This window comes from Salvia hispanica, chromosome 1, assembly GCF_029641045.1.
Source record: "Salvia hispanica isolate PSC_SH4W2 chromosome 1, Shi_PSC_v1, whole genome shotgun sequence".
NCBI classification, from domain to species: Eukaryota; Viridiplantae; Streptophyta; class Magnoliopsida; order Lamiales; family Lamiaceae; genus Salvia; species Salvia hispanica.
The window spans coordinates 31,566,485-31,594,066 of NC_142692.1; the positions used below are offsets into that span (position 1 = coordinate 31,566,485).

The 27,582-nt window shown below is 35.6% G+C and overlaps 4 protein-coding genes, 1 long non-coding RNA gene and 1 pseudogene across 6 annotated transcripts; 3 read left to right on the plus strand and 3 right to left on the minus strand.

Annotated features, from left to right (window-relative positions):
* Positions 1 to 3,282: 3,282 nt before the first annotated feature.
* LOC125219149 (protein SULFUR DEFICIENCY-INDUCED 1-like) lies at positions 3,283 to 5,382 on the minus strand. The gene is made up of 4 exons (XM_048121036.2): positions 5,155 to 5,382; positions 4,299 to 4,511; positions 3,986 to 4,141; positions 3,283 to 3,859 (listed from the first exon to the last, which is right to left on the minus strand). Exons 1-4 carry the CDS (start codon positions 5,254 to 5,256, stop codon positions 3,455 to 3,457), a joined length of 876 nt encoding a protein of 291 aa, XP_047976993.1. The 5' UTR covers positions 5,257 to 5,382; the 3' UTR covers positions 3,283 to 3,454.
* A 3,835-nt stretch (positions 5,383 to 9,217) lies between these two features.
* On the minus strand, positions 9,218 to 10,483 carry LOC125218141 (uncharacterized). The gene is made up of 3 exons (XM_048119745.1): positions 10,207 to 10,483; positions 9,518 to 9,776; positions 9,218 to 9,429 (listed from the first exon to the last, which is right to left on the minus strand). Exons 1-3 carry the CDS (start codon positions 10,462 to 10,464, stop codon positions 9,410 to 9,412), a joined length of 537 nt encoding a protein of 178 aa, XP_047975702.1. The 5' UTR covers positions 10,465 to 10,483; the 3' UTR covers positions 9,218 to 9,409.
* Positions 10,484 to 13,875: 3,392 nt separating this feature from the next.
* On the plus strand, positions 13,876 to 21,817 carry LOC125218140 ((+)-bornyl diphosphate synthase, chloroplastic-like; annotated as a pseudogene).
* LOC125218142 (uncharacterized) lies at positions 16,549 to 17,775 on the minus strand. 2 transcript variants are annotated; one of them, XR_007175886.2, is made up of 4 exons: positions 17,628 to 17,775; positions 17,483 to 17,538; positions 17,336 to 17,396; positions 16,549 to 16,802 (listed from the first exon to the last, which is right to left on the minus strand). It is a non-coding gene; the product is annotated as an uncharacterized LOC125218142 (long non-coding RNA). The 2 variants fall into 2 exon arrangements; XR_007175885.2 differs by lacking the exon at positions 17,336 to 17,396.
* A 2,121-nt stretch (positions 21,818 to 23,938) lies between the features above and the next one.
* On the plus strand, positions 23,939 to 24,894 carry LATE (C2H2-like zinc finger protein). The gene is made up of 2 exons (XM_048082092.2): positions 23,939 to 24,017; positions 24,190 to 24,894. Exon 2 carries the CDS (start codon positions 24,193 to 24,195, stop codon positions 24,589 to 24,591), a length of 399 nt encoding a protein of 132 aa, XP_047938049.1. The 5' UTR covers positions 23,939 to 24,017; positions 24,190 to 24,192; the 3' UTR covers positions 24,592 to 24,894.
* Positions 24,895 to 25,734: 840 nt separating this feature from the next.
* LOC125220897 (putative pectate lyase 1) lies at positions 25,735 to 27,548 on the plus strand. The gene is made up of 5 exons (XM_048123029.2): positions 25,735 to 25,833; positions 25,915 to 25,977; positions 26,094 to 26,840; positions 26,935 to 27,073; positions 27,149 to 27,548. The coding sequence occupies exons 1-5, from the start codon at positions 25,760 to 25,762 to the stop codon at positions 27,365 to 27,367; spliced, it is 1,242 nt and encodes a 413-aa protein (XP_047978986.1). The 5' UTR covers positions 25,735 to 25,759; the 3' UTR covers positions 27,368 to 27,548.
* The last annotated feature ends 34 nt before the right edge of the window (positions 27,549 to 27,582 follow it).

Sequence of the window (27,582 nt, forward strand, 5' to 3'; positions counted from 1 at the left end):
AAATTGAACCCACAATTTAATATAAGTTATAATTGGAATATTACGAGCAGCCACTACAGAAGTAATATTGAACTCTCCCCATCCAAATCCGAAATTATAAGTAATCCGGGTTTCCGTTTATCTTTCATTTCCCGTGCTTAAGATTAATATGTCCATTAATTAATTAATGTCTGCTATTGACTTAATTAATTAACTTCTTATTAATTCCAAGAGTGGACTTAGCATGAAACACTCATTTATTATTCATAGAGTAATCATACTCCAACTAGCTAGGTTCCGAATAATAAAACTTAGTTTCGCGCTCCTCTTGAGGACATTATCAAACGAGACTCACCTCGTGCACGATTCAATATAATAGCAATCCTAGCACCGCTAGATATCGATCACCACTGCCCAATATATCAGGATAATTGGGCTACGAAAAACCCGCACCATTTGATAAGTCAAAGCAATGCATAATCAATACCGTATGCTCAATGCTAACCTACATTGATTAAGAAATAAATATTTATCAAGACCTCGCCTTTCAGTAGATAGCCCAAGGCAAGTCTTGCTGTTAGATCCGTTCAGTGCTATACCACACCAATGTCATCTTATTTCAGTAAGGCTTAGAAATATACGGACTGACATTGCAACCTTTCTCGATGGGTAGTCTAATTCCATCTAGGTTGTGAAATTCATATTTTTCTTTGTTTAGAACTGACCGTATTACCTTAAAGTGGACGACGCCCACAACCGGTCTACTAAAACAAAGACTTAGACTTTGTTAAGTTAACTTATACATTTAAACATGCATTAACATCCATTAAATGTAAAACATAACAACATTATGACAAAAATAATCTGTTTTATTCATTGGAAAATAAAATAAGAGTTTTACAGTATTCAATCACTCGAAACGTGATTTCTAGTATACAAACTCTAACAGGGAGGTATGCCCCAGATGCCGCAGCAGATGCTACAACAGATGATGGGAATGATGCCGGTATGGCAGGGAGGGATGCAACCCGGTATGCAGCCCGGGATGCAGGGGTCACTGGGGGGGACACGGTCTATCGTCCCACTCTTGATTTTTTGATGGCTTCGTCTCACACGTCGACCCCAGTGGATACGCAGTTCACTGGGGATGACCGTTTCTCATTACATGAGCTGGGGATCGATATCGGGGAGGCGGACACTGCCGTTCCAGCGGGGGGAGTAGAGGGGCATCGTCGGGCCGCGCCGAAGAAGAAGAGCAAGGGGAAGAGCAAGGTGGTCGGCGAGTCGTCGCAGCCGGCTATTGACGACTCGCCGACACGGAGGAAGTGGACAGAAGAGGAGTACGTTGCCCTGTCCAAGGCGTGGTTGTCGGTTTGCGACGATCTGCTGGTTGCGAACAACCAGCGGATCGTCAACATGTGGGCTAAGATTAGAACAGCCTACAAGAGGTACTGCCCGCACGGAAAGGACTACAGCGGGGAGGAGTGCCGGAAGGGATGAGAACGCATTAGGGCCGCAGTCGGCCGATTTTTGGGGTTGTACGCCAACACCCTCCGCATGATGAGTAGTGGGCAGACTGAGGAGGACTGCCGGAGGATAGCGGAGAGTCAATTCCCCAAGCCGGGGGTTTATAGGGAGTTCACCTTCTGGAACTGCTATCTGGTGCTGAAGGACTCCGAGAAGTTTTGGACGGGGGTCGACGCTGGGTGGCCGAATAAGCAGAAGCTGAACTATTCCGGCGATTACAGCAGTAGCAGCGGCGGTTCCCACGACCTTCCCTCCGGATGCTGAGGAGTTTCTGTCCCCTCCATCGTTTGCTCGCCGCACTTGCCCGGTTGGCCAAAAGCGGGCACAACGGGCAGCGAGGGGATCCTCCCCCCTATCGCCCCAGGAGGTCCAGTCGGCAGCCCCCGCCCCCCACTCGCATACACCTTCTTCTCGCGTCAAAAAACACGGGAGCAGATGTACACGGTCTTCCAAGATTGGAGGGCCGCCACTGACCCTACGGAGAAGAGGTTTCTTCACTCGATACTCGAGAGTATGCGGGTCGATTTGGATGCCGCGAGGGCACAGATGGGGGGCTCAGATGCCACCGATGTGGAGGTCCCGAGTGGCGGCGGCGGCGATGAGGAGTAGAGAGAGGCGGGGCTCGTGTGTGGAAGCCCGTTTTTTTTTTTAATTATGTACTTTTTTTTATCTATGTACCTTTGTTTTATTTAAATGAAATGAATGAATTTTCCCGTATATATCTCGTAAGTTTAATTCCGTAATTTATCGTGAATTTAATTTCGTAAATGTAGTTGTTTTTGAATTATTTTTATTGCGGCTAGCCTGTGGCTGGCCTTAGGCTAGCCTATTTGATTAAAATAATGATGTGACAGGTGGATTTTTAGTGCTGATGACGTGGCAGGAAGAGAGAGTGGCTGACCTATAGTTGGCCTATGACTGGCCTATTACCATTGTGGATGCTCTAAATTGACTCATTGTTTCATTGTTGTAAAGTGGGATATATTTAATAGATTGATTGTTTTTAAACCATGATATAGGTATATGTCTTAAAAATGATGAAAATAAGGGGCAACAATTATAATTAAAATAAATTGCGCTAGAGGTTTTTGGATTAGTATGTTTTACTATTTTGAGGTACTTCTTTTTAATTCTTGAACTATTTTTTTAAAAGTAAAAAATATAACAAATGAGTTAAAACATTAGTCCAGAGGCTGATGCAATTCATAAATTATTGAATAGACAATACTCCCTCCGTTTCGCGGTAGTTGAGTCATTTTGTCATTTTGATACGTTCCATAGTAGTTGAGTTATTTCCTTTTATGCAAAAGTCCACACATTTCTTATCTCTTACTTTACTTCTTACTTTACTCTCTCTTAATTTATTCTTTCTTCATCTCTCTATCGTTTTCACTTTTTACTTTATTCTTTCTTTATTTAACCCACTTAACACAATTTTTTTTAAATTCTGTATCGAAGAAAAACGCCTCTACTATCGCGGAACGGAGGGAGTAGTAAGAAAATAGGGACAGTGTATATAGATAACTTACTCCACACAGGATACAAGGAAGGGCCTTCTTTTTTCTTTTCTTCTTACTATTACATCAGTAGAATTTTTTTCGCTTGTACAAAAGCTCACAAGTCACATCATATAATAAAATATTTAAAAAATCCATTAAATTCGAAACATGAAATTAAGATTATATAAATCCTACCAAAATAAATTTACTGAGTCCATATAAGTTGACCCAATAATAAATCCTTATCTAGTCCATAAACATAAAGAAAACACAAATATACCCAATCAAAAGATGTTTTCCATTCAAGAAGTGGGTAACTCCACAATCTAAAACAACCACCCATCAATACAAATGAGACCCTTTATTCGTTACATCGATCTCCACAAACTTCCCATCTCCAAACAACATATACACATATCATTCATATAAACACAACACAATTAAAAAAATCAACAAGCCAACTGATCTCTAAACTGTGAGATCTCTTCAAAAATCGGCAGCCTTCTCGTTCTAGGAGGCGCCCATTCGTTCATGACACGCTCTAGAGCTTCGACAAAATCATCCTCGAAGACAAAATCATCTTCGAAGGAGGGGTCGTTGGGCAGCTTGAAGTCGAGCTCCAACGACAGCTCCCCGGCCCTATTCCTCGACTTGGGGTCGTCAGAGCCCGGGAGCTTGTGTTGCAGCACCTCTTGAAGAACCAAGCTAGCGTCATGGTAACGAGTTTGCTTGATGAGGCAGTGGCATAAGTTTAAGGCCTTGTTCGCGTCCGGATCGATCATTTGAGCTTTTCGATATACCACTTCTGCTGCTAGGAAGTTGGACTTTTGCATATATGCCCAAGCTAAGTTTCCCTGTGTTTTCAAAATAATCAAATTATTAACATATGCAACTTTTATATATATATATATATATATATATATATATATATATATATATATATGTACTCATTGAAGTGCAATAAATTAAAATCCACATACCAAAATTCTTGATGTTTCTTGCTTGACAGAAACCTGAAACTTCTTCCCATGAGATCTTGCAGTTTTGGTGGGCTTCCCATTGAAAGCTTCCCCTAAATATATGAGTTTGAGCTTATGTTTTAGAAGCACAATTTGCTCATCAACTTTTCCACATTTCTGCAATGTTTATATCCAAACATCAGTATGTGTATAAAAAACATTATAGGAGTACTATGTTAAGGGGCCGTTTGCTAAGGTAGATAACTCATTTGTCTTAGAGTTATCTGACCGAAAATGACCTAATCAAATGGTCCCTTAATGTATAGATACACACCTTGTACAAGTCTATGAGAATGTTATCAAGTGACTCTTGGGAATTTCTGGGGCAAAAGGAGCGGAAGGATTTGATGGCTTCGATTGCCTCTTGAGGTCTGTTGAGTTGCTTCATGACGACGGCCATGTCTTTGAGGGCGCTTTCGACTCTATCTCCTGCGTTTATAGCCTTCCAAAACCACACTATCGCTCCCTCCGGATCCTTCTCAACTAGCTGCAATCCAACATGTAACCATTTCATATCAGAAAAATACGAAAGCAAAAGCATAGTTGTGTTCATGTTGTTGATGAACAAAATAGTGTTAGGAATGAGATTCTATCAATGTATTTATAATTTTAACTTAATTGTTAACTCAATCAGATCGATTCATCGATTGATAAATATGCAATAATAGTACTAAGATTTAAAAAAAACAGTCATTTTTTATCTTAATTGAAGTGTTTATACAAAAAATATTGTTTGAAGTGCAATTAAATAGGAGGATTTAATACACAAACCAATCAAATCATAATAAAATTAATTACAACATAGTAGTATATTTAGTGTAGATTAATTAATGTACATATTAACATAGAATAAAAATACCTGAAATGATAAAAGACAATGTCAAACTACAATATTTTTTCTCATACTCTCATTAGATTAATCAGATACAACAATAATGTAGCACAAATATTCCTAAACTATATCATATCATCCTTATAAGATCTAAAATTTCATTAACATCTTTAATTGATCCTTAATTTGCTAGTTAGCATCATAATCAAACTAATGATGAACAGTAAAACATAAAATCTCAAAAAGGAACAAAATTGAAAAAGTGAAAAGGTAAAAAAGAGAAGTACTATGTGATTACCTGAGCATGTTTAGCTCGGACATAAGGCCCATCGCCGCAAGGAACTTTGTGAATTACATGAAAGAGATCATTTCCTCTCTTCTTCCTCGACCCACTTTCCATTTTTTCTCTCTCTATGTATATACTATATATATATGTGTATCCAATTGGTGAGCAAGATATTGGAATGAATCTAGGAAAAGGGCAGATGCAGATTGAGATTGAGAGGGAGAATTGTAGTCATTTCATTTATATGCAGAAGAATAATAGAGGGGCGGAGGCTAAATTATGAGAGGTAAATGAATCTAGACGGTAGGACGTCCAGGTTCGTTCCGAGCTTTGTCAACACAAGGTTTTCCACTTATCCAATCTGACACGTGTGAGTTTACTCCCTTTCGTAAATTCATCGCCAAAAATAGTAAAAAGTAAATGAAACAATTATTTATGGAACGACAAAAATGACAAATTTAAATGATTAATGCCGAACGAATGAAATAGTAAACTCGAGGGAGAATTCGGTTTGAGCAGACTCTAGATTGAATTGTCTCGTGTAGTAAACTGAATTTGTATTGGAAATGTTTATCTGAAATTGGTTGACAGTCCGACACTTTTATGGGGTAACTCAAAACCTATAAAAGGAAAGGTTGTTTTTTTCTTGTTATTGCAAGAGATCCCAATTGAATCTATTGCAGCCTCGCAGGGATGATTTCATCTAGGAAATTTCATTCTTTTACACAATTTTATGTATAATTAATAGTGAAATGGGTAATTCAATTTTTGATCTTATTATTAAGATGAGTATAATTTTACATTTTTTTATTGAGATCATGAGTATAATTTTATTGTTATGGTGAGAATGGGTATCCAATGATTGCTTTGACAAATATTTTGACTAGGACTATTGAACTAAAACTCATCAGAGTACTACAAAAGTGGGGTGAGTGCAAATTAAGAATGCCCTTCTGTAATTTGATAAGAACAGATGTATCTAAACTAACTTTCTAGAAATGATTTAAGTGGACTGTAAAAAGAAACACAAATCAAAACAAAAACATTCTTGAGAAGCCACAGAATGAATCTGGCCTTCAATACAAGAAAGATACATTATACATATATGTATGTATATATGGTGACGGCAACTTAGTTAACCTTGTTCTGGAATTTGGCTTAATGAATCTGGACGATTATTTGGTAGGTAGCTTACTGTAATTAAGTGACATGACAGTATATATATATATATATGTCTACCATTTTTTTGGAGCTGTAATTCATACATTAAACACCACACTCAAGCACATTAAATTGATAGGCTCGCTTTAGTATAGTGTACATTTTAAAGACCTTATAAGCTAGTTATGAAATTACGCGTTAGAGAAAAAAAAAAAAAAAGAAAATTTATATTTAGACATAAAAAATTACGAAATGGGAATAATATGCAAAATAATAAATGATAATATAATTATTTTTGTAAATCGACTAGTGCTTATAATCTTTCGAGAAAATAATTTGTCGTTGAAAAACTTATTTTTGAGGGGAATTATAATTAAATGTTGAACTTTATAAGCTCGGCAGGTGTCCAAGCTCCCAATCAACGATCTCTGTATCGATTTCAAAATTGGAGAAGACGAGGGAGATGAGAGGCGACGACCGGTGGCAATTGAGAGAGAAAAGAGCTAGGATCTTGTAGGCGACCAGGGACGGAGCTACTTAAGTCCCACCTAAAAAAAAATCATTCATAGTATTTTAATAGTACTCTTTTGATTCACTTGGATTTTACATGACTTTAGAGGGTAGTTTTACTTGGTTTTGATCATATATTGTGTACTTTGAGATATGGTTATAGCTACTTCTCTATTATATTGGTATTTTGACCATTTTGTGAAGAATGTGTAGAAAAATGTACAAAAGATGTGGATGTGCAGCTGCTCAATGTTCGAGACAGCTTATCTGGAGATTTTGAAGTCCGATTCGCATGTAATTCATACCATTCTCTTCGTTTTCGAAAGAGCTTCGCGTGGATATCTTAAACGTCTCAATAGGAGTTCGGTAAAAGAAGTTATGGCCGTTTTACCAAGACTGCGCAAAGCAGTGACATAGTTGGCGACCCGCCAGGTTCGCATGCAAACGAACCTGGCGACCCGCCAGCAAAAGACGAGAAAAATGCCGTAAGCAGCTGGCGACTCGCCAGCTTCAACGCACACCCAATCTGGCGACCCGCCAGCTTCGTTCGACAGTTTATTTCGGGCCCAAAGTCAACCCTAGGTATATATATGCCTAGGAAACGCCGCCAAACACAACTTACACGCCTCCTACCCCAAAAATAACACTATTTCACCTAGAAAGAAGAGAAGAACGAGCAGAGGACGAGTATTCATCGCAAGATTGAAGAAGAGGCCTCCAATCAGCCCAATCCAATTTTAGGAGTTCATCTTTTAGTTTTATTCTTGTTCAAACAATGTTTTTGAATATTTCTTTGACTTTTGTATTGAACATGAGTAGCTAAATCCTTCGTAGAGTTCTACGGGGGAGATACAATGATTCTTATGTTTAATTGATTTCCTTTTTCTATGCCTTGGCTCATGTGGTTATTTTGATTTCTTCTGTGCTTATACATTTATTTGACTGATCACCTTATAAATGCATGTGGATTTTACTACAAGAACTGAGAAGTGAGTAGTTTAATTTGAAAGAGAAGAAATTGACGTCTTTGCCAATATAATCGAGAGATTTGAGCCTTTGAATGAAGCTAAGTATCTTAGGAGCTATCAGGAGTTGTTGCCTTAGTTCTAGGAAGGAGACTTCGGTTCTAGGTAGCAATCTACAAATTATATGCTTTGATAAAAGATATAGTTTTACCTTAGTGATAGCTTAATAACCCTTGAGACCCTTTGTTGGCATAGTTAGGGAGTTAGTTGAGCATAGGATAGTTGTTATCGATCCCGTAGGATTCTACCTTCTCATCCTTGATCTACATCCGTTTTCTTATTTGCTTTTAGTTCTCTAGTTGTTTTTAATTGTTTTTACCTTGCTTTTAAATAGATTTAGAAAAACCAAAATTTCGATTCATCTAGATAGTAGTTGAGGTTGATTCGTGGTGATTAGGTTGACACTCATTGTCTCTGTGGATACGATACTCTTTGCTTACTATTTGCTACATTAGCCCCGTACACTTGCGGGTATACTTGTGTTAAAAATAAGTTGAGCCATCTCTCCGTCCCAATTTAAGAATCCTAATTAGTTAGGGCACGAGTTTTAAAAAATGTAAAGAAAAGTGGGTTGAATAAATTAGTGAAATATATGAGTCTCAATTATATACTCCATAATACTTTTATAATAAAATATGAGTTGAATAAGTTGGTGGAATGTGGGGTCTATTTACTATTTACGATAAAAGAAAAATAGGATTCTTAAGTTGGGACGGACGGAAATGACAAAACAGGACTCTTAAGTTGGGACGAAGGGAGTAGTATTTAATTTTTAATGTTTTTCGAATTTCTTTATGTATATATTCCTTTTCATATTCTCAAAAATATTCATATATATATTTATGCCCCCACCTAAATTGAATTCTTGGCCCATTCTTGCAAGCGACGCAAGTGGTGATAAAGTATGATGATGAGTGTCTACCCTCCAAGATTTTTACTGGGAGAAAATAAGAAAATGTTTAATAATAGGACAAAAGTGATTGCAAGCGGGTTGTGAAATTGACGAATTTTAGGGCTTGCACATGGGCCTAAAATTTTAATAGTGTTCTTATTCTCATAAGATTCTAATTATATATTGTGGCAATAAACACATAATTAGACTAATTAGTAGTAGTAATTAATAAAATATATATATGATTAAATTTTTTAAAAATAAACCACTATACGAATATCTACATTAATTAGCTAGATGGGTAGACCCATTCGATTAACAGGTATTACAAAAACCAATTCTATCAATGCATCCCAAATTGATAATCATTTGATATCGGATCTAGTAAACAAAACTCATGAGGCAGCAGTGGATTGATCGACCCCTGGCCCTACTTGGATCCGCCACCAGGGCATGCAACAACATATCAAGTTGCTTAAATAGTTAGTTAGCAAGAAAACAAATCTTAAAAATTAGTTGAGACATATGCATAGCTAGTATTGATTAGCATGTGCACTACCTTCATTAAACAAATAGAACTTCAATAATCCAACCACAAACTAACATAAATTTCCTGACATTTCAACCGATAAACATGGCAATTATGACATGTGAAACATTAGATCTCTGCGTCCGATCTTCACAACTCCAGCACAACAACTGTCCAAAATTAGTAAAATGTTATAATTAGATCACTATTTACTAATTCAAATCATAATTAAGCAAAGTCACTTATATACACACTCACATTCAGAATCAGTGGTGATCCAGTTTCCCGGCCGAGCGTGGCCTCTAACGCGCAGAGGCGTGGAGTTCAGTGAGGATGCACCGAGGAGGTGGTCGTGCCTCAGCGACGAAGCCACTGCAGAGATGGCGGAATAGACAGATGAAGTGGTGGAGCAGCTCTCCACATCCCATCTGAAGCTTATTTTTGGAGAGTCGTTGCTCAGCTCGTCCTCGTCTCTCACCACCTTCAACCCGGCTGATTTGTTCCTAAAATGCAACACCTGCACATCCCGATATAAGAGGCGGATGCAGGAAAAAAAATTTGCGAGACAAGGGTGCTAAAATTGAAAATAAGTAAATAAACAGTTTTTCCATTAACTACTAATCGTCTTAACCGTAAATCACATGAGTTTTAATGTAAATTTGATAAAATAAGGAAAACAAATGTTAGTCAAAGTTGAATAAATTAATAAAATAAGACTATGGTTAAATGGTTGTAGACTTGTGGAGAAAAAAATATTTTAACCTTTTGGGGGTGCTCGAGCCCCCCAAAACATCCGGTATGATATCTCACAATCAAATAGGCAATTAATGTTATATGGTCAATGATAGAGGGCCGTTTAGCATTCTAAATCGAAAATCTTGGATCTGTCACTGACAAGCAATATTCTCAAAAATGAAATAAATATATGTACAAATAGATGTTGTTACCTTTCTACCAATGTATTTTGCTCCTTTGTCAGTCCTGGCAGCTGCTGCCCATTTCAGCAACACCTTCATCCTTGCAATGGTGTTCATCTTGTCGCCTTTCGTCTTCTCTTTCTTGCTGTCTGCGTTTGGACATTGTTCGCTGCTTGCTGCTGCTGCTGACGACGATGCTGAATCAGTTATAGGCAAGACTTTGTTTCCTACATGAGATGCTGCAGAATCCACCTTGTGATTAGCAATCTCTTCTTTCTTAGTCTTCATGTAACCTTTTCCCTCTTAATTTCTGTCTCCTCCTTAATTCCCCTTTCAATTAAGGATCTGTTTTATATATAGTACTATAATAGATTTGTTATAATTATTTTTGCATGTGAACAGCGATTATTTTGGTTCAAGAAATTGCGTGGATAGATCAGCTGCATGTTACGTTTTGTTTATTTTTTATTTAAATGATTCCTAAATGTGGATAGTGAGGAGAGAATATGTGAGACAGTTTGTTTGGTCAAATAGGACAGCAATGGTAATCTATCTGTGCTGTCTCTATATCCCTAAGATTCTAACACTTTGCCAATTTCCTCTAGTGGAAAATGGAGAAATTAATAACTTAGAAATGAGAAGATATTTATATGTACATTTCAATAAATGTGATCAGTATAAGATGGTGAGACAACTAGGCAGTGAGTGGGGACTGGTTGGCTTGTGATTCCAAAAGTGTATTATTTTTATAAGTGTCGTCATGTGATTAATCATGAAATTACTTAACCTCTACTTATGTACTACTAATATATTAATTATTTGAAATTACATTAGGTGCTTGTTTGAGTGAAGTGCGGTTGATAACAAAGGATGTTTAATTTTCATGGGTACATGCGTGAAAAGTAGATTCTAGTACGTGTTTTTGGTGGACGTGTGAAAATATAAAAATGCACATATTTTGCGGACTAAGGAGTACTAATTTTAAAATTTAACAAGCGATTTAGTGTAACCAGATCTAGCCGAACCGAGGCTCATCTCAATAAGAGTTCGTTAGCTAGCAAAAACAGGTCGAAAATCGAGCTTCAAATGAGGACCAACATCTATGTTTAATGAGCGGCTGATTTAGCAAGGCTCGTACATGGAGTAAGTATAAAGCACTATACTACTCCACTAGATATGGTGCTGGACGTCTGTAGCGTTAGTAATTAAGTCTTGTGATTATTTTCTTAATACACTGTGGTATTAGGGTGAGTTGCTTATAGAACGAGAAAAGTAGTGATTTCAAGGCAATTCCTAATTTTTAGTTCGAATTTCTAATCAATGGATTAATGGTCATTTAAGTCCATACAGTTTAAATAGGATCATCAAATCATAAGGTTTCATTTTTTTGCAATTGCTCAATCCGTGTGCAAAACAATGTATTCTAGTGACGATAAAAATAATGTCATTTTCTTAGAAAAAATAACTTTTTTCGTTATTCTTTTATTTATTTTTTGTCCTATTTTAATGAAACAACGTCGATTTGAGTACAACCAAAGGACGTTGTTGTGTTTGAAGTTGAGATAATTGAGAAAATTGAAACTAAAAGACATCTTTTTGTTTGAAGTTGAGATAGTTGAGAAATACTCTCTTCGTCCCACGGCAAGTGGGGCGCTCTTTCTGGGCACATGATTTTAGGTTTGTAATCGATTAGTGGTTAAATAAGAGATACATTGTTGTTTTTTGCCAATAAAAGAAATGCATCAAGTTGGTCGACTAAAAAGGGAATACGAACGGAGAGTGCATTAAAACTGTCTTTAAAACCTTATTACTGATTTCCCGGCAACTTAAATGAGAGTGTTCTGTAGGGAAATTAATATGTCTGCCTAAAATATGGCTAATTTTAGTAGCACGGCTTCTAATAATTTTCATTGCGTCACATATTATTGTGCGAGTAGATTTTAAAATACTAGTAGGTGCTCTGGTGCAATAGTGGTATTTGTGAAATTATTTGAGCAAGTGTGGTTGATATAACAAAGGATCGAAGGATATTTTTCAGATACTTGAAACGTATTTTTCAGTGGACGAGATAAAATATAAAAATAGACATATTTTTGCAAATGAAAGAGTACTAATTTTCAATTTTGACTAGTGATTTAATAGAACCAAACCGAGCCAAGCCGAAGTTCATATCAATAAAAGTTCACATGAAAAAACAAATCGAAAGTTGAGCTTCAAATGAAGACCTGCATATATGTTTAGAAGCGGCAATGGACTAAGGCTCGCACGTAAATACTAACACTCTACTAGGGTGTTGGACGTTTGTAGCATTAGTAATTAAGTCAACACTAGAACAAACTGTTAGGATCGTCGACTGTATGAGTTTGTCATCCAGGCCCAACTCAAAGCCACCTGGGCTCTGATACCACTTGTTAGGATCGTCGACTGCACATATTAGTTTTATATTGTTCGATTTGGGTCAAGCCTGCACAGATTTATTTTGGGTCACTCCCAAAAGACCTCAAACTAATCGGGGTTGGACAAGAATTATATACAATTTTCAACTTCCCTCCTTCATCCGATATGTGATGGGTTTGTAACCCAATACAAACTTATCATGTAAGGACACAAATTTAGAGATGAATTTATTTTATTGGTTTTTGAAAAATGACCAAAAATTAAAGGAAATAAAACACACTTGGGTTGAGGATACAATTATCCACTACATCTTAATCTTTTAATCTTTTGTATTTCTTTGACGTTTATATTTGTGTCCCTTAATTTTAATTGAGACAATAGTACACTTTTTTAGTAAAGAGTAGAATATGTATATAGAAATACTAATTGACATGTCATCCTAGTTTAATTAAAACGTGTCCTTAGACATTCATTTTAGATTATTTTCTCAATACACTAGTATTTATATTAAGTTTAGAATTACTCCTATTAAATTACTTTTTCACTATAATCATTTGTCTTATCATATTGTGTAGTATATTATTGTGACCATAATTTTATAATATAGTACAAAGGTTATATAGTTCTGGAATTATATAATTTTAAAAAAAATTATAATTATGCATCTTATTATTTTGAATTGTTTATTATCAATTACCTATAATCTTATAAATTTTATGAGGTTTATACGCGCCAATAATTAAATAAACGTTGTATGTTGGTGTTGAGTGTAAAGCAATTATTTGGGGAAAGACTATTTAAATTGTGAAGTTTATTCAAATTTTGATTAAGCATAAAATTTGAAAGTGAAATATTAAAAACTTACTAAGTTTATGTTTTAGCTATCTCATCTGTGCATAAACAATATATTTTGGACTTTTCCAATTAAATAAGAAAAGAAATGAAAAGAAAAGAAAGTACCTGAAAATCTGAAACAATGTCATTCAAGTTATTTTATACACGGATGAAATAAATGCGAAAAAATAAAACATTGTGATTTAATATATTTTTTTAGCCTTATGAAAGTGAGTAGAATTGGAGTAAATTCATGATTTTAACGATTATCATCTCAATAAATTACGAGGCTTGTTGTTCCCTAATATCCATATCAGCCGCCACTAAACCTAGATCCTTTAAGTACATCAATTGTGCTAGTATCTTACCAACTAATGCCAAGTCATGTCAACTTGGCCATAAAATCACCTTATAAATATGATGAGTAACCAAACTTTGTAAACACAAATCAAAAAGAAATATTGAAAAATGTCTACCCTTAACATACATGCAACTATCCTCAGCAAGCAACTAAGTCGTCTCCACAGCTCGGAGGTGAGGAGAGCTTCAAAAGTGTGCCCCGTCCCGTGCACTGCACCTGCTGCTCGCCTTCGGGCTTCTTGCTCCGCACAACAAGAAGCTCGACGCTCTGGAAACTACCAGCCTGCCCATTGGGATTTTAGTTACATTCAATCTTTGAACACTCAATATAATAAGGTATCATTCTTATCAACTAAACATTCACGGATGATACTCAACATTTCACATTCTTATACCATTATTACCGATATTGAGTATTTATTTCTGTGCTAGCTTAGTTGGTTGAGGTCGTGGAAAGGTTGCGTGTTCGATCCACGCCGATCTCTCTCTTTCCGGTTTCCATTCAAATATGCCTTTTTTTTATCTCTATTTTGTTTTTTTGTTTCATTCATTACTTTTGTTTTTCAGTTTCATATTTTTTATTTCTTTACAAAATATTCCTTTATAATACTAGTATTATTTTGTGTACGAAATCCTAGTACTATTATTTACAAAAATCTATTTTATAGATTTATATTATGTGATGAATAAAATATTCTAGTACATATTGACTAATCGAATAGAAAATGAAAATGTTGATTACTTTATAAAATAAATTTATATTATTTTTTAAATAAATAATTTTAGATTTTGATAAGATTAAATATGTAATAATATCATAATATTAAATTTAACTAAAAACTACTCCTATTATTTTATTCTTGAAAAATATTACTGTATTTGATTAATTATTTAGCATTTATTATGCATTCTCAAAATATTTTTTTCACATTCAAACTATATTTCTTACTTCTTACAACTCAATATCACCTATATTGTAGCATCCTTCAGTGAAACTAACATCGAAAAATATTTAAGATATGGGCCCCCCAGCAAAAAATTTTCTGGCTTTTGTCACATTCAAAAAATTCTTACCATAACAATTCTCTCAATATATATATATATATATATATATATATATAGTTGTAATCAATGTCGAACCCTTCTTAAAGACCGAACTAGAGAATAAATCTGGGCCATAAGATCTAGTTTTTTGATGAGATATGTTGCTGTGTAAATTTTTTTCGCTCTTCATTACAAGCCAATTTTACTTCATTGTATAGGTTTATTACTTCATTCTGTACGTAATGCATTGAAACTACAACATGTTTTTACTTGCTTCAAGTAGGTTTTGAAATGATTCAATATATGCTTCGTTCGAATTCATTGACATGAGTTTTTACTTTATTCACATTAAAAAATGCAATTTATTCAAGTGAATTTATTACTTCATTCAGAAACGTTATTACTTCATTAGATAAGGTTTTTACTTCATTCCAGTAGGACTTCAAATGCTTCTACACATACTTCATTCATATAATTTATTATATTATTCCATGTGTTTATTACACCATATCAGCGTCGCAGCGGTGGTGATAGATATTGTAGAGAGAAAGAACGGCACGCGACGGCGAAACTGCATTTACGCACTAGAATGAAGTAATAATCTTATTATAATGAAGTAAAAACCTACCGGAATGAAGTAATATATTCTGGAATGAAGTTAAATATTCGTAACGTGTTAGTATGACTTATTTACCTTCGGATGAATAATAAAAGACTGGTGATGAAGGAGAAAATAATTTATACATTTTTGAATCTCATCCATAAAAAACTAGATCTAAAAGCCCTAATTTGGTAGGGTTCGGTGGTTCGGTCTTTAAGAGTGGGTTTGTGGATAATGGGACTCTATATATATATATAGGATTTTGATCCAAACAAGAATGCATCTTGATAAAGAAATGCAGACCAATTATAGGCCCTTGGATTTGGCGACTTCATTATCTGATCACGTGATCTAATGGCTCCATTAATTTGATTATTTTTCTATTTTTAATTAAGTGTAAATCGCTTAAGGCTATAATTGATATTTTGTCACCTCTCTTGTAATGGTAATTCCTATAATCATGCATTAGTCTTATTTCCGTTAAGATTTCATTCTCTCCTTCCATATCTGCGTGATTATTTTTACACCAGAGTTTGGTTCAACTTCATATCCTTCATCACTCCAGGCTCCAGCGGCAAGTAATTTTTCTATCTCATTGATCTTCAATCTAAACTCATTTAATTTCTGAAAACTTATTAGTGAACGCAATACTCCATAAAATATTTTTTATTTTCTACACCAAATTGCCATTCGATTTCTTCTCCTTCATCACTCGATTGGTAATTTTTCTATTCACCTCCAATCTTGATTATTGATTTTTCAGAAAATCTATTCATTTTTAAGAACTATCATCGTAGAACTAAGTACTCTTCATTTAACTGTTATGACACGTTTATACCCTTATTATGCTCTATTATGACTTAATTATGCCGCTCTTATGCTCGGATATTCTATTAGTATGACACAAATTGGCACCAGTATGACATTGTGGAGTAATTCTCACAATGACTCTAAGTTGCATTTTCTATGACATAAGTTGATCCCGGGTGTCCTCATACTGACTTATTAAATATTCATTATTAGCACAACACACACAAACATTGCATGTTTGATTATTTTTGCGTATCTCTTTTTTTTTTTGCTAACATGACCATAATACGCATACAATATGAAATAACAAGAGCTTGTTAGGCACTAAAAAATGAGTCGTTTTCATATATAAATTGAAGAAAAAATAACATCTGATGTCATTTCTAAAACATCATCAAAACATGTAAAACTAATTTGTTTAAACATCCTTAATTTAAAACAGTGGTAAACAATAAAAACGAAACAGTCTTTTAAGTTATGACATAACCATCGCTTAAGATCTGTAGTTTGCTATCATCTTTTCAACGTCGATCTTCACTTTCTTGTAATTAAGTTGCATCAACATTCTCTACCACTGTACCTGTACAGATAAATGAGTTCATTCTTAATCTATTTTTATGGCATAATAGTAAGCATGATCCAAAATTATCTAAAAATGACATCCGTATTTGAAATGAGGTCATTCTTAGTCTATTTTTATGGCATAATAGTAAGCATGACCTAAAACGATCTAAAAATGACATCCGTATTTGAAATTAGGTCATTCTTAGTCTATTTTTATGGCATAATAGTAAGCATGACCTAAAATGATCTAAAAATGACATTTGCATTTTTCAAATCCGGATTTCATACAATGACATAAAACAATCTCAAAATGACATAAAACAAAATAACGATGTTCTACAATGACCTAAAATAAATTTCGGGTTATTTTAACCATTTCATGTTGACGTAAAATTACCTATTTTCAACCAAATCACATATCAATCAAAAGAATCATCAACCACCATGTAATTTTAAATTAAACTCAATTTGTAGAGGACTTCATTATTTCGGTGGAGAAATTTATATTAACCTATCAAATGATGATAACCTAGAAAAGATCATATTAACCTTGTTTTGGGTCATCGATCATGTGCATTTTCATTCGACGAGTGCGGGCTAGTTACTGTAGCTGTTTAGGAAGATAATCACCAATAGTAAAAAAAAGTGCCAATATAAATCGCACCCAAATGACCCAAAATATTTTAGAAAAAATACCATTTTTCATTTTTGGTTTGAGCGATACCCTCTTCTTCGCAGCCATCCTTCCTACACTAGTTTTGAGAAAACCCAAACAAGAGAAAATTGCGTCAGATTTGACTGCATATTCTGGAAAATTTATGATTTAGAAACCCTTACTAACCTTTTCTGTCATCCTTCGCTGTTCCGGAAGCGCATGATTTAGAAAATCGCTGAAAATCCGTCGACGAGGAGACATTTGGTTGATTTCAGAAGCGAGAGTTAGAGTAGATTAGGATTTTGTGTCGCCGATTTGTGGAATACGCGTTTTGTGAATGTGTTTTTGTTTTAAGGAATTAGTAAACTTTTTCACTCTCTCACTTAATGAATTAGTGTGTGGAGTAATCACTCCCATAAAATCCGCCCACTAAAAATGGAAACGACGGTTCCACTCATTTGCACTCCCCAAAATACCCTCCAATGACATAATTTGCTCTTATCATGACACAAAAGAAACACTTTACAAAACAAATCATGGCCATTAACTAATAGATCTAACGCTTGATAGTAGGGCTGTATTTTGGTACTTAAGGCCTTCTTTTGATAGATTAAAACCATATATATATATATATAGGGTAGTGATAAAATGCAAACTTATATATTGTACAAACTCAAAACTCATCAACAAAGCTTCAACACAGTTTCAATACAATATCAACTCAGTGTAAAATTTCAAGATTTTAATGTCAACACAGTATCAACACAATATCAACACAACATCAATCATTGACTACCGTTGAAATTCTGTTGACATTTTCCTGTTGATGCTTTTTTGTGATCTGTTGACATTTTTCAATGGTCCAGATCATAGTTTTGAGTTTGTAGAATATTTAGAGTTTTCATTTGATTACATACCTATATATATATATATATATATATATATATATATATAGAGTCCTATTATCCACAAATCCACTCTTAAAGACCGAACCACCGAACTCTACCAAATTAGGGCTTTTAGATCTAGTTTTTTATGGATAAGATACAGAAATTTATAAATTATTTTCGCCTTCATCACGAGCCTATTTTAATTCATCTGAAGGTAAATAAGTCATACTAACATGTTACGAAGATTTAACTTCGTTCCAGAATATATTACTTCATTCTAGTAGGTTTTTACTTCATTCCAGTACGTAAATGTGGTTTCGCCGGCGCGTGCCGTTCTTTCTCTCTACAATATCTATCACCAACGCCATGGCGCTAATATGGTTTAATAAATACATGGAACAATGTAATAAATTATTGGAATGAAGTATGTGTAGAAGCATTTGAAGTACAGAATGAAGTAATAAACCTATATAATGAAGTAAAATGGGCTTATAATAAAGCCGAAAAAATTTTCACAGCAGCACATCTCATCAAAAAAACTAGATCTAATGGCCCAGATTTGGTCTCTAGTTCGGTCTTTAAAATTGGTTCGACATTGATCACAACTCTATATATATATATATATATATATTCAGTGACAGAACACCTCTTATTAATTATACATTCACAATTTAATGTATTCACTATTTGTACCTTAATAAATTCTTGGCTCCACTCATGGATGTGTACATGTACATTTGCATATATAGGAGGAGAAGCACTTAAGTAGGAGAGAAGAGTTGATTGTGCAAGTGAAGATGATTCTGCAAGAGGGAAAAATGGAACATGTTCAACAATTGGAGTTGATTGACGACTTGAAATATTTGGGATTGTCTTACTTTTTTCAGGATGAAATTAAGGAGATTTTAGGTTTTATACATAGCCACCACAAATGCTTCCACAATAATGAAGCATGTGATCAAAGGGGTTTGTATTTCACAGCTCTTGGATTCAGAATCCTCCGACAACATGGTTTTGATGTGTCCCAAGGTGCTAACACTTTTTATATGACATATTTAGTTAAGTAAATTTACTGAAAAACCATGAAATTTGATAAAATTATGGTCTTTCTCATAATTTTGAATAGTTGGATTCACAATTATTCCATGACTAATAAATTCAGTAGCTTACGTGCTGACCTATATTGTTTCCAGTATATATAGGCGATATCATGTAACTCATTGGCGGTGACACTATTTTATATGGTTTTCCGGTTACCATATCAAACACAATTTCGCCAAACAAATCTACTTAAGCATATGCAAATTTCATGGGTTTTCAAGTTGAGTTTTAATATTACTGGACGGACCATAATTTTACCAAACGTTATGATTTTTCGTTCTCCCTATAATATTGTTTCTATGTATAACTAATTAATCTAATAATCCAAGCTTAATCATAATCGCAGAAGTATTTGATTGTTTCAAGAACGAGAAAGGTAGTGATTTCAAGGCAACCCTTTCTCAAGATACGAAAGGGATTTTGCAACTTTATGAAGCATCCTTCCTTTTGAGAGAAGGTGAAGATTCATTGGAGTGTGCAAGAGTATTTTCCACAAAATGCTTGCAGAATAAACTTGATGAAGGTTTTGATGATAATCTATCATCATGGATTAAACATTCTTTGGATCTTCCTCTTCATTGGAGGATTCATAGACTAGAGGCAAGATGGTTCTTAGATGCTTATGCAAGAAGGCCGGATAATAATCCACTTATTTACGAGCTTGCCCTATTCGATTTTAAAATTATGCAAGCAACATATCAACAAGAACTCAAAGATATATCGAGGTATAAAATTAGGAAAAATTAATATTTTTTCTACGTCTGTCCCTGTATATATATAGCCAATCTGACACTTCATTTTTATATTTTTGCCTTTGACAACGTTATAGCTGGTGGAATAGATTAGGCCTTGCTGAAAAACTCCCATTTGTGAGGGACCGAATTGTGGAGTCCTACTTTTGGGGAGTTGGGTTGTTTGAGCCAAGTCAATATGGATATCAAAGAATAGCATCGGCCAAAATGATTATGTTGGCAACAGTTATAGATGATATTTACGATATATATGGTACTATAGAGGAGTTGCAACTATTTACCGATGCTTTTCAAAGGTTAGTATATTATATATATTGTCTTCGTAATACGTATTATTAGATGTAACACTGAGCTTTTGGGATGTTCAGTTTCAATTCAAACCAAACATGTTAACCAACGTATAATGATCAGTTGATATGACGATTTCCTTCTAAACCAATAGATTGTCGGTTCGAGTCAGACAATTATTGATTGATTAATTGAGATTAAATTTCAGATGGGATACTGAATCAATAGGCCAACTTCCTTAATACATGCGAGTTTGTTATTTGGCACTCTACAACTTTGTTTCTGAGATGGCATATGATACTCTCATCCAAGACCAACATTTCATCAGTTTCCCATGGTTAATAAAATCGGTACCTTTTCTACTCTATATGCTATCTAGAATCACTTTTGAAAGGTACTAGTTCTGAGGCTTTCGCAAGTAACTACTTGTCGCTTTTATTTACAAGAACAATCACTTTTATTTGAACGTACGATGAGAGAGAGCTCATACGAGATTTTTTTTGTTATAAATTTGGCAGTGGTACGATTTGGGTGTATCATATTTAAAAGAGGCAAAATGGTACTACAGTGGATATATTCCGACCCTAGAAGAGTATATGGCCAATTCAAAGGTTTCTGTGGCATCTCCAAATATAATATCCCAACTTCATTTCACATTGCCAAATTCAAGTTATGACAAATCAACCATCGAAAGTTTGTATGAATATCATGTCATACTTTACTTATCAGGAATGCTTTTGAGGCTTGCCGATGATGTCGGGACGGCACAGGTAAGTACCTAACGTATTAACGTATTCAAATTTTATGCAAAAGCCACTATTTATAATCCGAATAACTTATAAATTATATTTTGAAGTAAAATTAAAAATTCAGCCTCTGCTAATATTTATTTTTGTGTCCACCCATGTTCGCCTTCCCCCTAAATCCACCACTATTTGCAATCAAAGAGGACATGCCCTTGATTAATAAAACTAGCTTTGTTTAGAACCAATTTATTTATATTTACCATTCTTTGTTCAATTAATCTAGTTTGAGCTCAAGAGAGGAGATGTGCAGAAAGCAGTCCAGTGTTACATGAACGACACAAATGCTTCGGAGAAAGAGGCGGAAGAACACATTATGTATATTTTGAGGGAGTCGTGGAAGGAGATGAACACAGCCATGGCTGCGGGTTATCCATTCGAGGATATTTTGGTGGAGTCCGCAGCTAATCTTGGAAGAACGGCGCAATTTATGCACCTCGAGGGAGATGGTCATGGCGTCCAACACTCGGGAATTCATGAACAGATAGCCGGCTTGTTGTTCGAGCCATACGCCTGAATAACCTACAATATATCTCTCTAGGCTGCTTTGTCATTTATTATCTATCTATCTATCAATCTTATGATTTCTCATGGTTTTTCTTCTCTATGTGCTTTGGCTTGTTATTTTTTGTTTGTCCCCCTTTCAGAATTTAAATGATGAATTACAAAGTTTAAAAAATTCTCACCTATTGCATCTAACCAAATTTGTTTATTTTCTATTTGAAGGCTCAAAACGGTGGCATTTAGTTGTCTACATTGTCACACTGATGCACGTTTGTGCCACTATTCATCATTATCACTAAAAAATTTATGTGTATGCCGACCCAACATTGCATTTTCCCATAAAAACTCTCCGTTGACCAATTGCAAATTTTAATTTACCATTCAAATTTTGAAAGAGGCTGAACAAACTAGAATTTGAATAAACTTCATAGTTTATGCATCTCTACGCAAGAAAGATGACTCATTATATTTGTATCTCTACTTTATTCTATCTTCACTAAACTCAAAAACTAATAGTACTATATAAAATTTCGTAGCACCCAAGGAAAGTGTCTATCTTCCTTGGGGCGGAAGGAATATTTTTGGGTTTGTCGAAATATCTGGATGTTGTGGATCAATTAACTGTTCAACAAATTAGATATTACAATACTAAAACCAAATTAATTAGTACAAGCCCGAGGCATAAAAATAAATTAGGACCGAGATTAAAAGGAATGTAACGGGTTAATCTTGTATCATTGTAACCAAATATATACTACATGACTATTTAACTGACTCAAGCTAATCTTGGGCCTATTTGAATTGCCTTTCTTTGGTAAAATCACAAAAAAAAAACTCGCATAAATAATTGGTCCAAGATGCATATGAGCATGTAGATAAATAGATTCAATTCTTGGAAATGATCCAATGTCAGAATATACATCTGGATGCTCGATTCATGGTATTGAGAATGTAAACCAAAAATGGGTGCCAAATGTAAGGAAGTGAAATAAAATCTTACTCCATCATTTAAATATTTAAATCTGAGCAGCCCATGCGGCTTTGTGTATAACGACTGATTCTTTTAAAATAGATAAAAGAAAAAGGAAAATTGAATATGAGAAAAGAATTTGTGATGAAAATGTTAAACTTGAAAATGGAGTAGAAGTAAAAGAGGAACAAGTTGGATAGGGTTTGGCGGTGGAAAGTCAGGATAAAAATGGGGCAATTACTGGCTAACCCCATCACCCCCTTTATGAGTAAGAGAGAGAGAGACGTGCAAATTGTTGGATACTAGCATATGGCATTCATGACCCTTGATGACTGTGAGCAGGATTCATTTAATTATACCATTCATAAAGCTATATTAAATATAGTAGATTTTAAAAATCTATAAATTGGAAGGGTATGAAGTTTGAGTTGTTGGAATCACTTAAAGTGTGTCTGAATCAATCAGGAAGCGGAACTTGTGGGATCGAACACAGTTAGCGTCAAAAGGCAGAGGCGGTGTAGTGGTCGTCGCTGCTAATGGATGACGGATGAAGAACGGAAGTGAATCCTAACCCCAAAGAGTTGGCATAGAGATCGCCGACGAATCTATAAGTCAAATTTAATTGATTTTTCCGACTCTGATGGGCCTGTAGTAGGGTCTCGGCTTCTTTTTGAGAATACATATAGAGTCATAGTTTTCTTTGTTATTATTATACCCTAAATAAAATATAAAAGAATAAAAACATAATTTCAATACATATATTAATGAAGCATGAAAGATTTTTTTGAAGAAAGTAAAATAAAAAAAAGAGATAAAGAAAGAACATGGTATATGGGCATATATTCCAGTAACAGGTTAGTTGAATCTGTATAAAAACCTCAAATTTTGAGCACTCTTTTTTATGAACAAGATAACACCAACATACAACTACATCTCAACTCATCCTTCCAATAAAAATACACAATCAATTTGCCTGAAAAAGGGTAATAATCTTTACACACACACTCTCTCTCCAATCACTCTCTTCAAAAACTACACTCTGAGTTGAGTGAAAGAGCATTTATCTCTTCTCTTATCTCTTCTGTGTGGACCCATACATACCACCTTCTCTTGTGCCAAATGTCTCAAATCCCAATGCACACTCTCCCTTATAAATACCACACACACATTCCAACCTTAACCAACATCTCCTCTCCTCCTCCTACATTCCAAATCAAAATTCAAATCAACACACACTACTACAACAAGATTCAAGACTCTTCTATCAGGTTTGTTCTCTTCTCTACTCATCTTTCTCATTTTTTTAGTTCAGTTAGAGTGGACAATATCATACTAATGTGAGTTCAGAAGTGCATCAGCGAATTCTCACATCTACACTAGTTGATCTATTATTATTACAAAACAAATGGAGATGACTCGAACTTCCAACTTATTAAACAGGAAATGGAGGGCTCACCAAATAAAGGAGAAGAAGCAACAAAATCATTTCCATGCACATATTGTTCTAGAAAGTTCCACAGCTCGCAAGCGCTAGGCGGCCATCAAAACGCCCACAAGAAGGAGAGGAGCGCCGCGGGAAAGACGAAGAGGGCGGGCTCGGACTACGCTCTGATGGCGTCGCCGCCGCCCCTCATCTTCTCTCCAGGCTACCCCGTCGGCATTATCAATCCGGCGCAGTACGCGGTTCACGGTGCGGCGGCGTTCGAAGACGTGGCGGCGTTGTATCAGTACAGCCTTGCGCATGACTGTGGCCAGTGGAGTAGAGTTAGGTGCATCGACGACGAGGATTATCATGAGAGGCGGCGCAGGGACCAGAAGCTTGATTTGTCTCTGCATTTGTAGACAAATCACAAATGTAATGTGCCCACACAATTCAGCTTTTAATCAACGACTACTAATAATACATAGTCTTCTGATTTCATCTGTGGCGGATCTAGAACATAATTTTGTGGACACGGAAATAATTTGCAGTGAACGAATACTTTGGTAAAGGGTAAAATTATAATTTTATAATATTTATTTTTATGAAATTCTCAAAATGATATTTTTAGACGACGGAAAGTAAAATTTAGACCCTCTTGTCGGGTATCTTGCTAGATCCGCCACTGCCCAGTGAGTGGGCATCACAAAGGAAAATTAAAATTTAGTGAGTTGATTATTTTTTTTTTTTTCGTTTTATGTAATTTTAGGATTTTAATTGTTATGTTTCAATTCTTTTATAGTAGTAAAATGTAATTTAGAATTTTAATGAATTTTGTATTTCAGTTAAGTTATGGCGGATTGAAATTAATCAGAATTAAATAGTAATATGAAATAAAAAAATGAATAAAATATAAAAAGATTGAGGTAAAAAGTACGGTTGATGAAAAATGTAGATTGTGGTCTGTGGATAACCAATGTGTTGTGTGTGTTTCCGACATCTTTGTCTCGGATATAGATTGCATAAATGTATCTCTCTCTCTAAGACTATTAGGCAATAATTTAGTTATAATCACATAAAACATGCATTCTGAACTAATATTGGGTGTGCTTTAAGACCAACTAATGCTGCCGGTCAACTATAAAAAAACTCATTCGTTGTGGTCAAATAGCAAACACCCAACTCTATAGAAACACTAACCAATTTTTTAACTAAAAATTATCTTCTCTCATCACTATTTATATTATTAACATACAACAATATTTTGGTCATATCCCACAGACACCACAAGTCATAGAATTCAAATTCGTAAATGACACGAGAGACATATGAATTCTAAGCTAGGATGAAAATGGAAATTGGAATTAACCTAATAATTGACCTAACTGACGACGGTTAAGTCTAAGTCCAAGTCCAATTAAGTTGGGCAAAAGACAATGCAATACTACTCCCATCTTCGCATAATTGTATACGTACGTGGACTCTCCCCCTCTTTCTTCCCTTCCATATGTATATAAACACTCTTGCACCTTCTCCAATTCAATCATCTCATTCATTCCTATTGATTCTTCACCTCGCAAGCTTATATCAATGGCGATTTTCTTCAAAACATTTGCTCTCTCTATATTTCTGCTGCTCGCCATTGCAACTCCCGCCGCATCAAGGTATTAAATTATCTAATTCACTCATCTTTAATCAATGTGAGTTCATCAATTAAATTTGTTTTCTATGGTTTGAACTTGCAGATCAGAAAATGCAACTGAAAATGTAGTTGATGATCCCGCAGCTGTAGCTGCCATGGTTCATATGTAAGCACCATCATTAATTACATTGCATTCTTTTTCATTGATTACATGCATGGCGAAGGGGAAGAGTTTAAAATTTATATTTATAATAATTAATTAACTTTTCAACGAAAATATAGGACTATTCGAAACCGAACCGAATCGAGGAAGTTGGAGTCCTTATCATGTGGGACTGGAAACCCCATCGACGACTGCTGGCGGTGCGATCCCAACTGGATCCGCAATCGCCGCCGTCTGGCCGACTGCGCGATCGGCTTCGGCCGCAAGGCCGTCGGGGGCCGGGACGGCCGCTACTACGTGGTGACCGACCCAAGCGACGAGGACGTGATGAACCCGCGCCCGGGCACCCTCAGGCATGCCGCGATCCAAGACCAGCCCTTGTGGATCGTGTTCAAGCGCGACATGGTGATCATGCTCAAACACGAGCTCCTCATCAATAGCTTCAAGACCATCGACGGCCGCGGCACCGACGTCCACATTGCCAACGGCGCATGCCTCACCATCCGGGGCGTCACCAACGTCATCGTCCACGGCCTCAGCATCCACGACTGCAAGCCCACCGGGAACGCCATGGTCCGGACCTCGCCCACCAGCTATGGGTATCGGACCATGGCGGACGGTGATGCGATATCGATCTACGCGTCGAGCCACGTGTGGATCGACCATAACTCGCTTGCCAAATGTGCCGACGGGCTCGTCGATGTAACCATGGGATCAACCGCGATTACTATTTCCAACAATCACTTCTCTCACCACAATGAAGTTATGTTGTTAGGACACAGTGACTCATACATGGGAGACAAGGGGATGCAAGTAACTGTGGCATACAATCATTTTGGGGAGGGCCTAATCCAAAGGATGCCAAGGTAATATACTACTAATATTTATCTAAAAGCAATTAATTAAAATATAATACATCTACAATGCTAATTAGACCAACAAATTGTATTTACGATTCAGGTGCAGGCATGGGTATTTTCATGTGGTAAACAATGACTACACTTCATGGGAGATGTATGCTATTGGTGGTAGTGCAAATCCCACCATCAACAGCCAAGGCAACAGATTCCTTGCCTCCAACAACCCTTTTGCTAAAGAGGTTTATTTCAATAACAACTTCAAAAAAGCTTAGCACCAAATTATAGAAATATTAAAGTATTTTTCAACCTGTCAGGTAACGAAGAGAATAGTGAATGATGAGACGTGGAAGAGCTGGAACTGGAAATCGGAGGGTGATCGTCTGCTAAATGGCGCGTATTTCACAGCGTCAGGGAAACGGGAAGCAAGAAGCTACGCTAGGGCTTCGAGCCTTGCAGCCAAGCCTTCTTCGTTGGTAGCAACACTCACCAGAGATGCTGGGGCACTACACTGCCGCAAAGGTGTCCGCTGCTGATCATCAGGATTATATCTCTCATTGACGACAGATTGCATCACATTATTTTGACATATGTTTCAGTTAGAATGAATTAAATTCTTTTAGACGCACATAAAGTTATAGCAATTGATTTAACCAATATGTACCTTTGTCTAGTCTTTACATGTAACTTGGGAATTCAATTTAGTTTTTTTTTTTATTATAACCATTAAGAAAATACAACTGGAAAAATT

Bases quoted from the DNA above. Each gene is read 5' to 3' on its own strand.
- LATE (XM_048082092.2), top strand. From the start codon at position 24,193: ATGGAGGGCTCACCAAATAAAGGAGAAGAAGCAACAAAATCATTTCCA.
- LOC125219149 (XM_048121036.2), bottom strand. From the start codon at position 5,256: ATGGAAAGTGGGTCGAGGAAGAAGAGAGGAAATGATCTCTTTCATGTA. The intron at 4,512-5,154 runs GTAATCACATAG...GTTGGATTGCAG, and splicing joins TCCGAGCTAAACATGCTCAG to CTAGTTGAGAAGGATCCGGA. The intron at 3,860-3,985 runs GTATGTGGATTT...TTGAAAACACAG, and splicing joins AAGAAACATCAAGAATTTTG to GGAAACTTAGCTTGGGCATA.
- LOC125218141 (XM_048119745.1), bottom strand. From the start codon at position 10,464: ATGAAGACTAAGAAAGAAGAGATTGCTAATCACAAGGTGGATTCTGCA. The intron at 9,777-10,206 runs GTAACAACATCT...CGGGATGTGCAG, and splicing joins CAAAATACATTGGTAGAAAG to GTGTTGCATTTTAGGAACAA. The intron at 9,430-9,517 runs GTGAGTGTGTAT...AATTTTGGACAG, and splicing joins GATCACCACTGATTCTGAAT to TTGTTGTGCTGGAGTTGTGA.
- LOC125220897 (XM_048123029.2), top strand. From the start codon at position 25,760: ATGGCGATTTTCTTCAAAACATTTGCTCTCTCTATATTTCTGCTGCTC. The intron at 26,841-26,934 runs GTAATATACTAC...TTTACGATTCAG, and splicing joins CTAATCCAAAGGATGCCAAG to GTGCAGGCATGGGTATTTTC. The intron at 27,074-27,148 runs GTTTATTTCAAT...TCAACCTGTCAG, and splicing joins ACAACCCTTTTGCTAAAGAG to GTAACGAAGAGAATAGTGAA.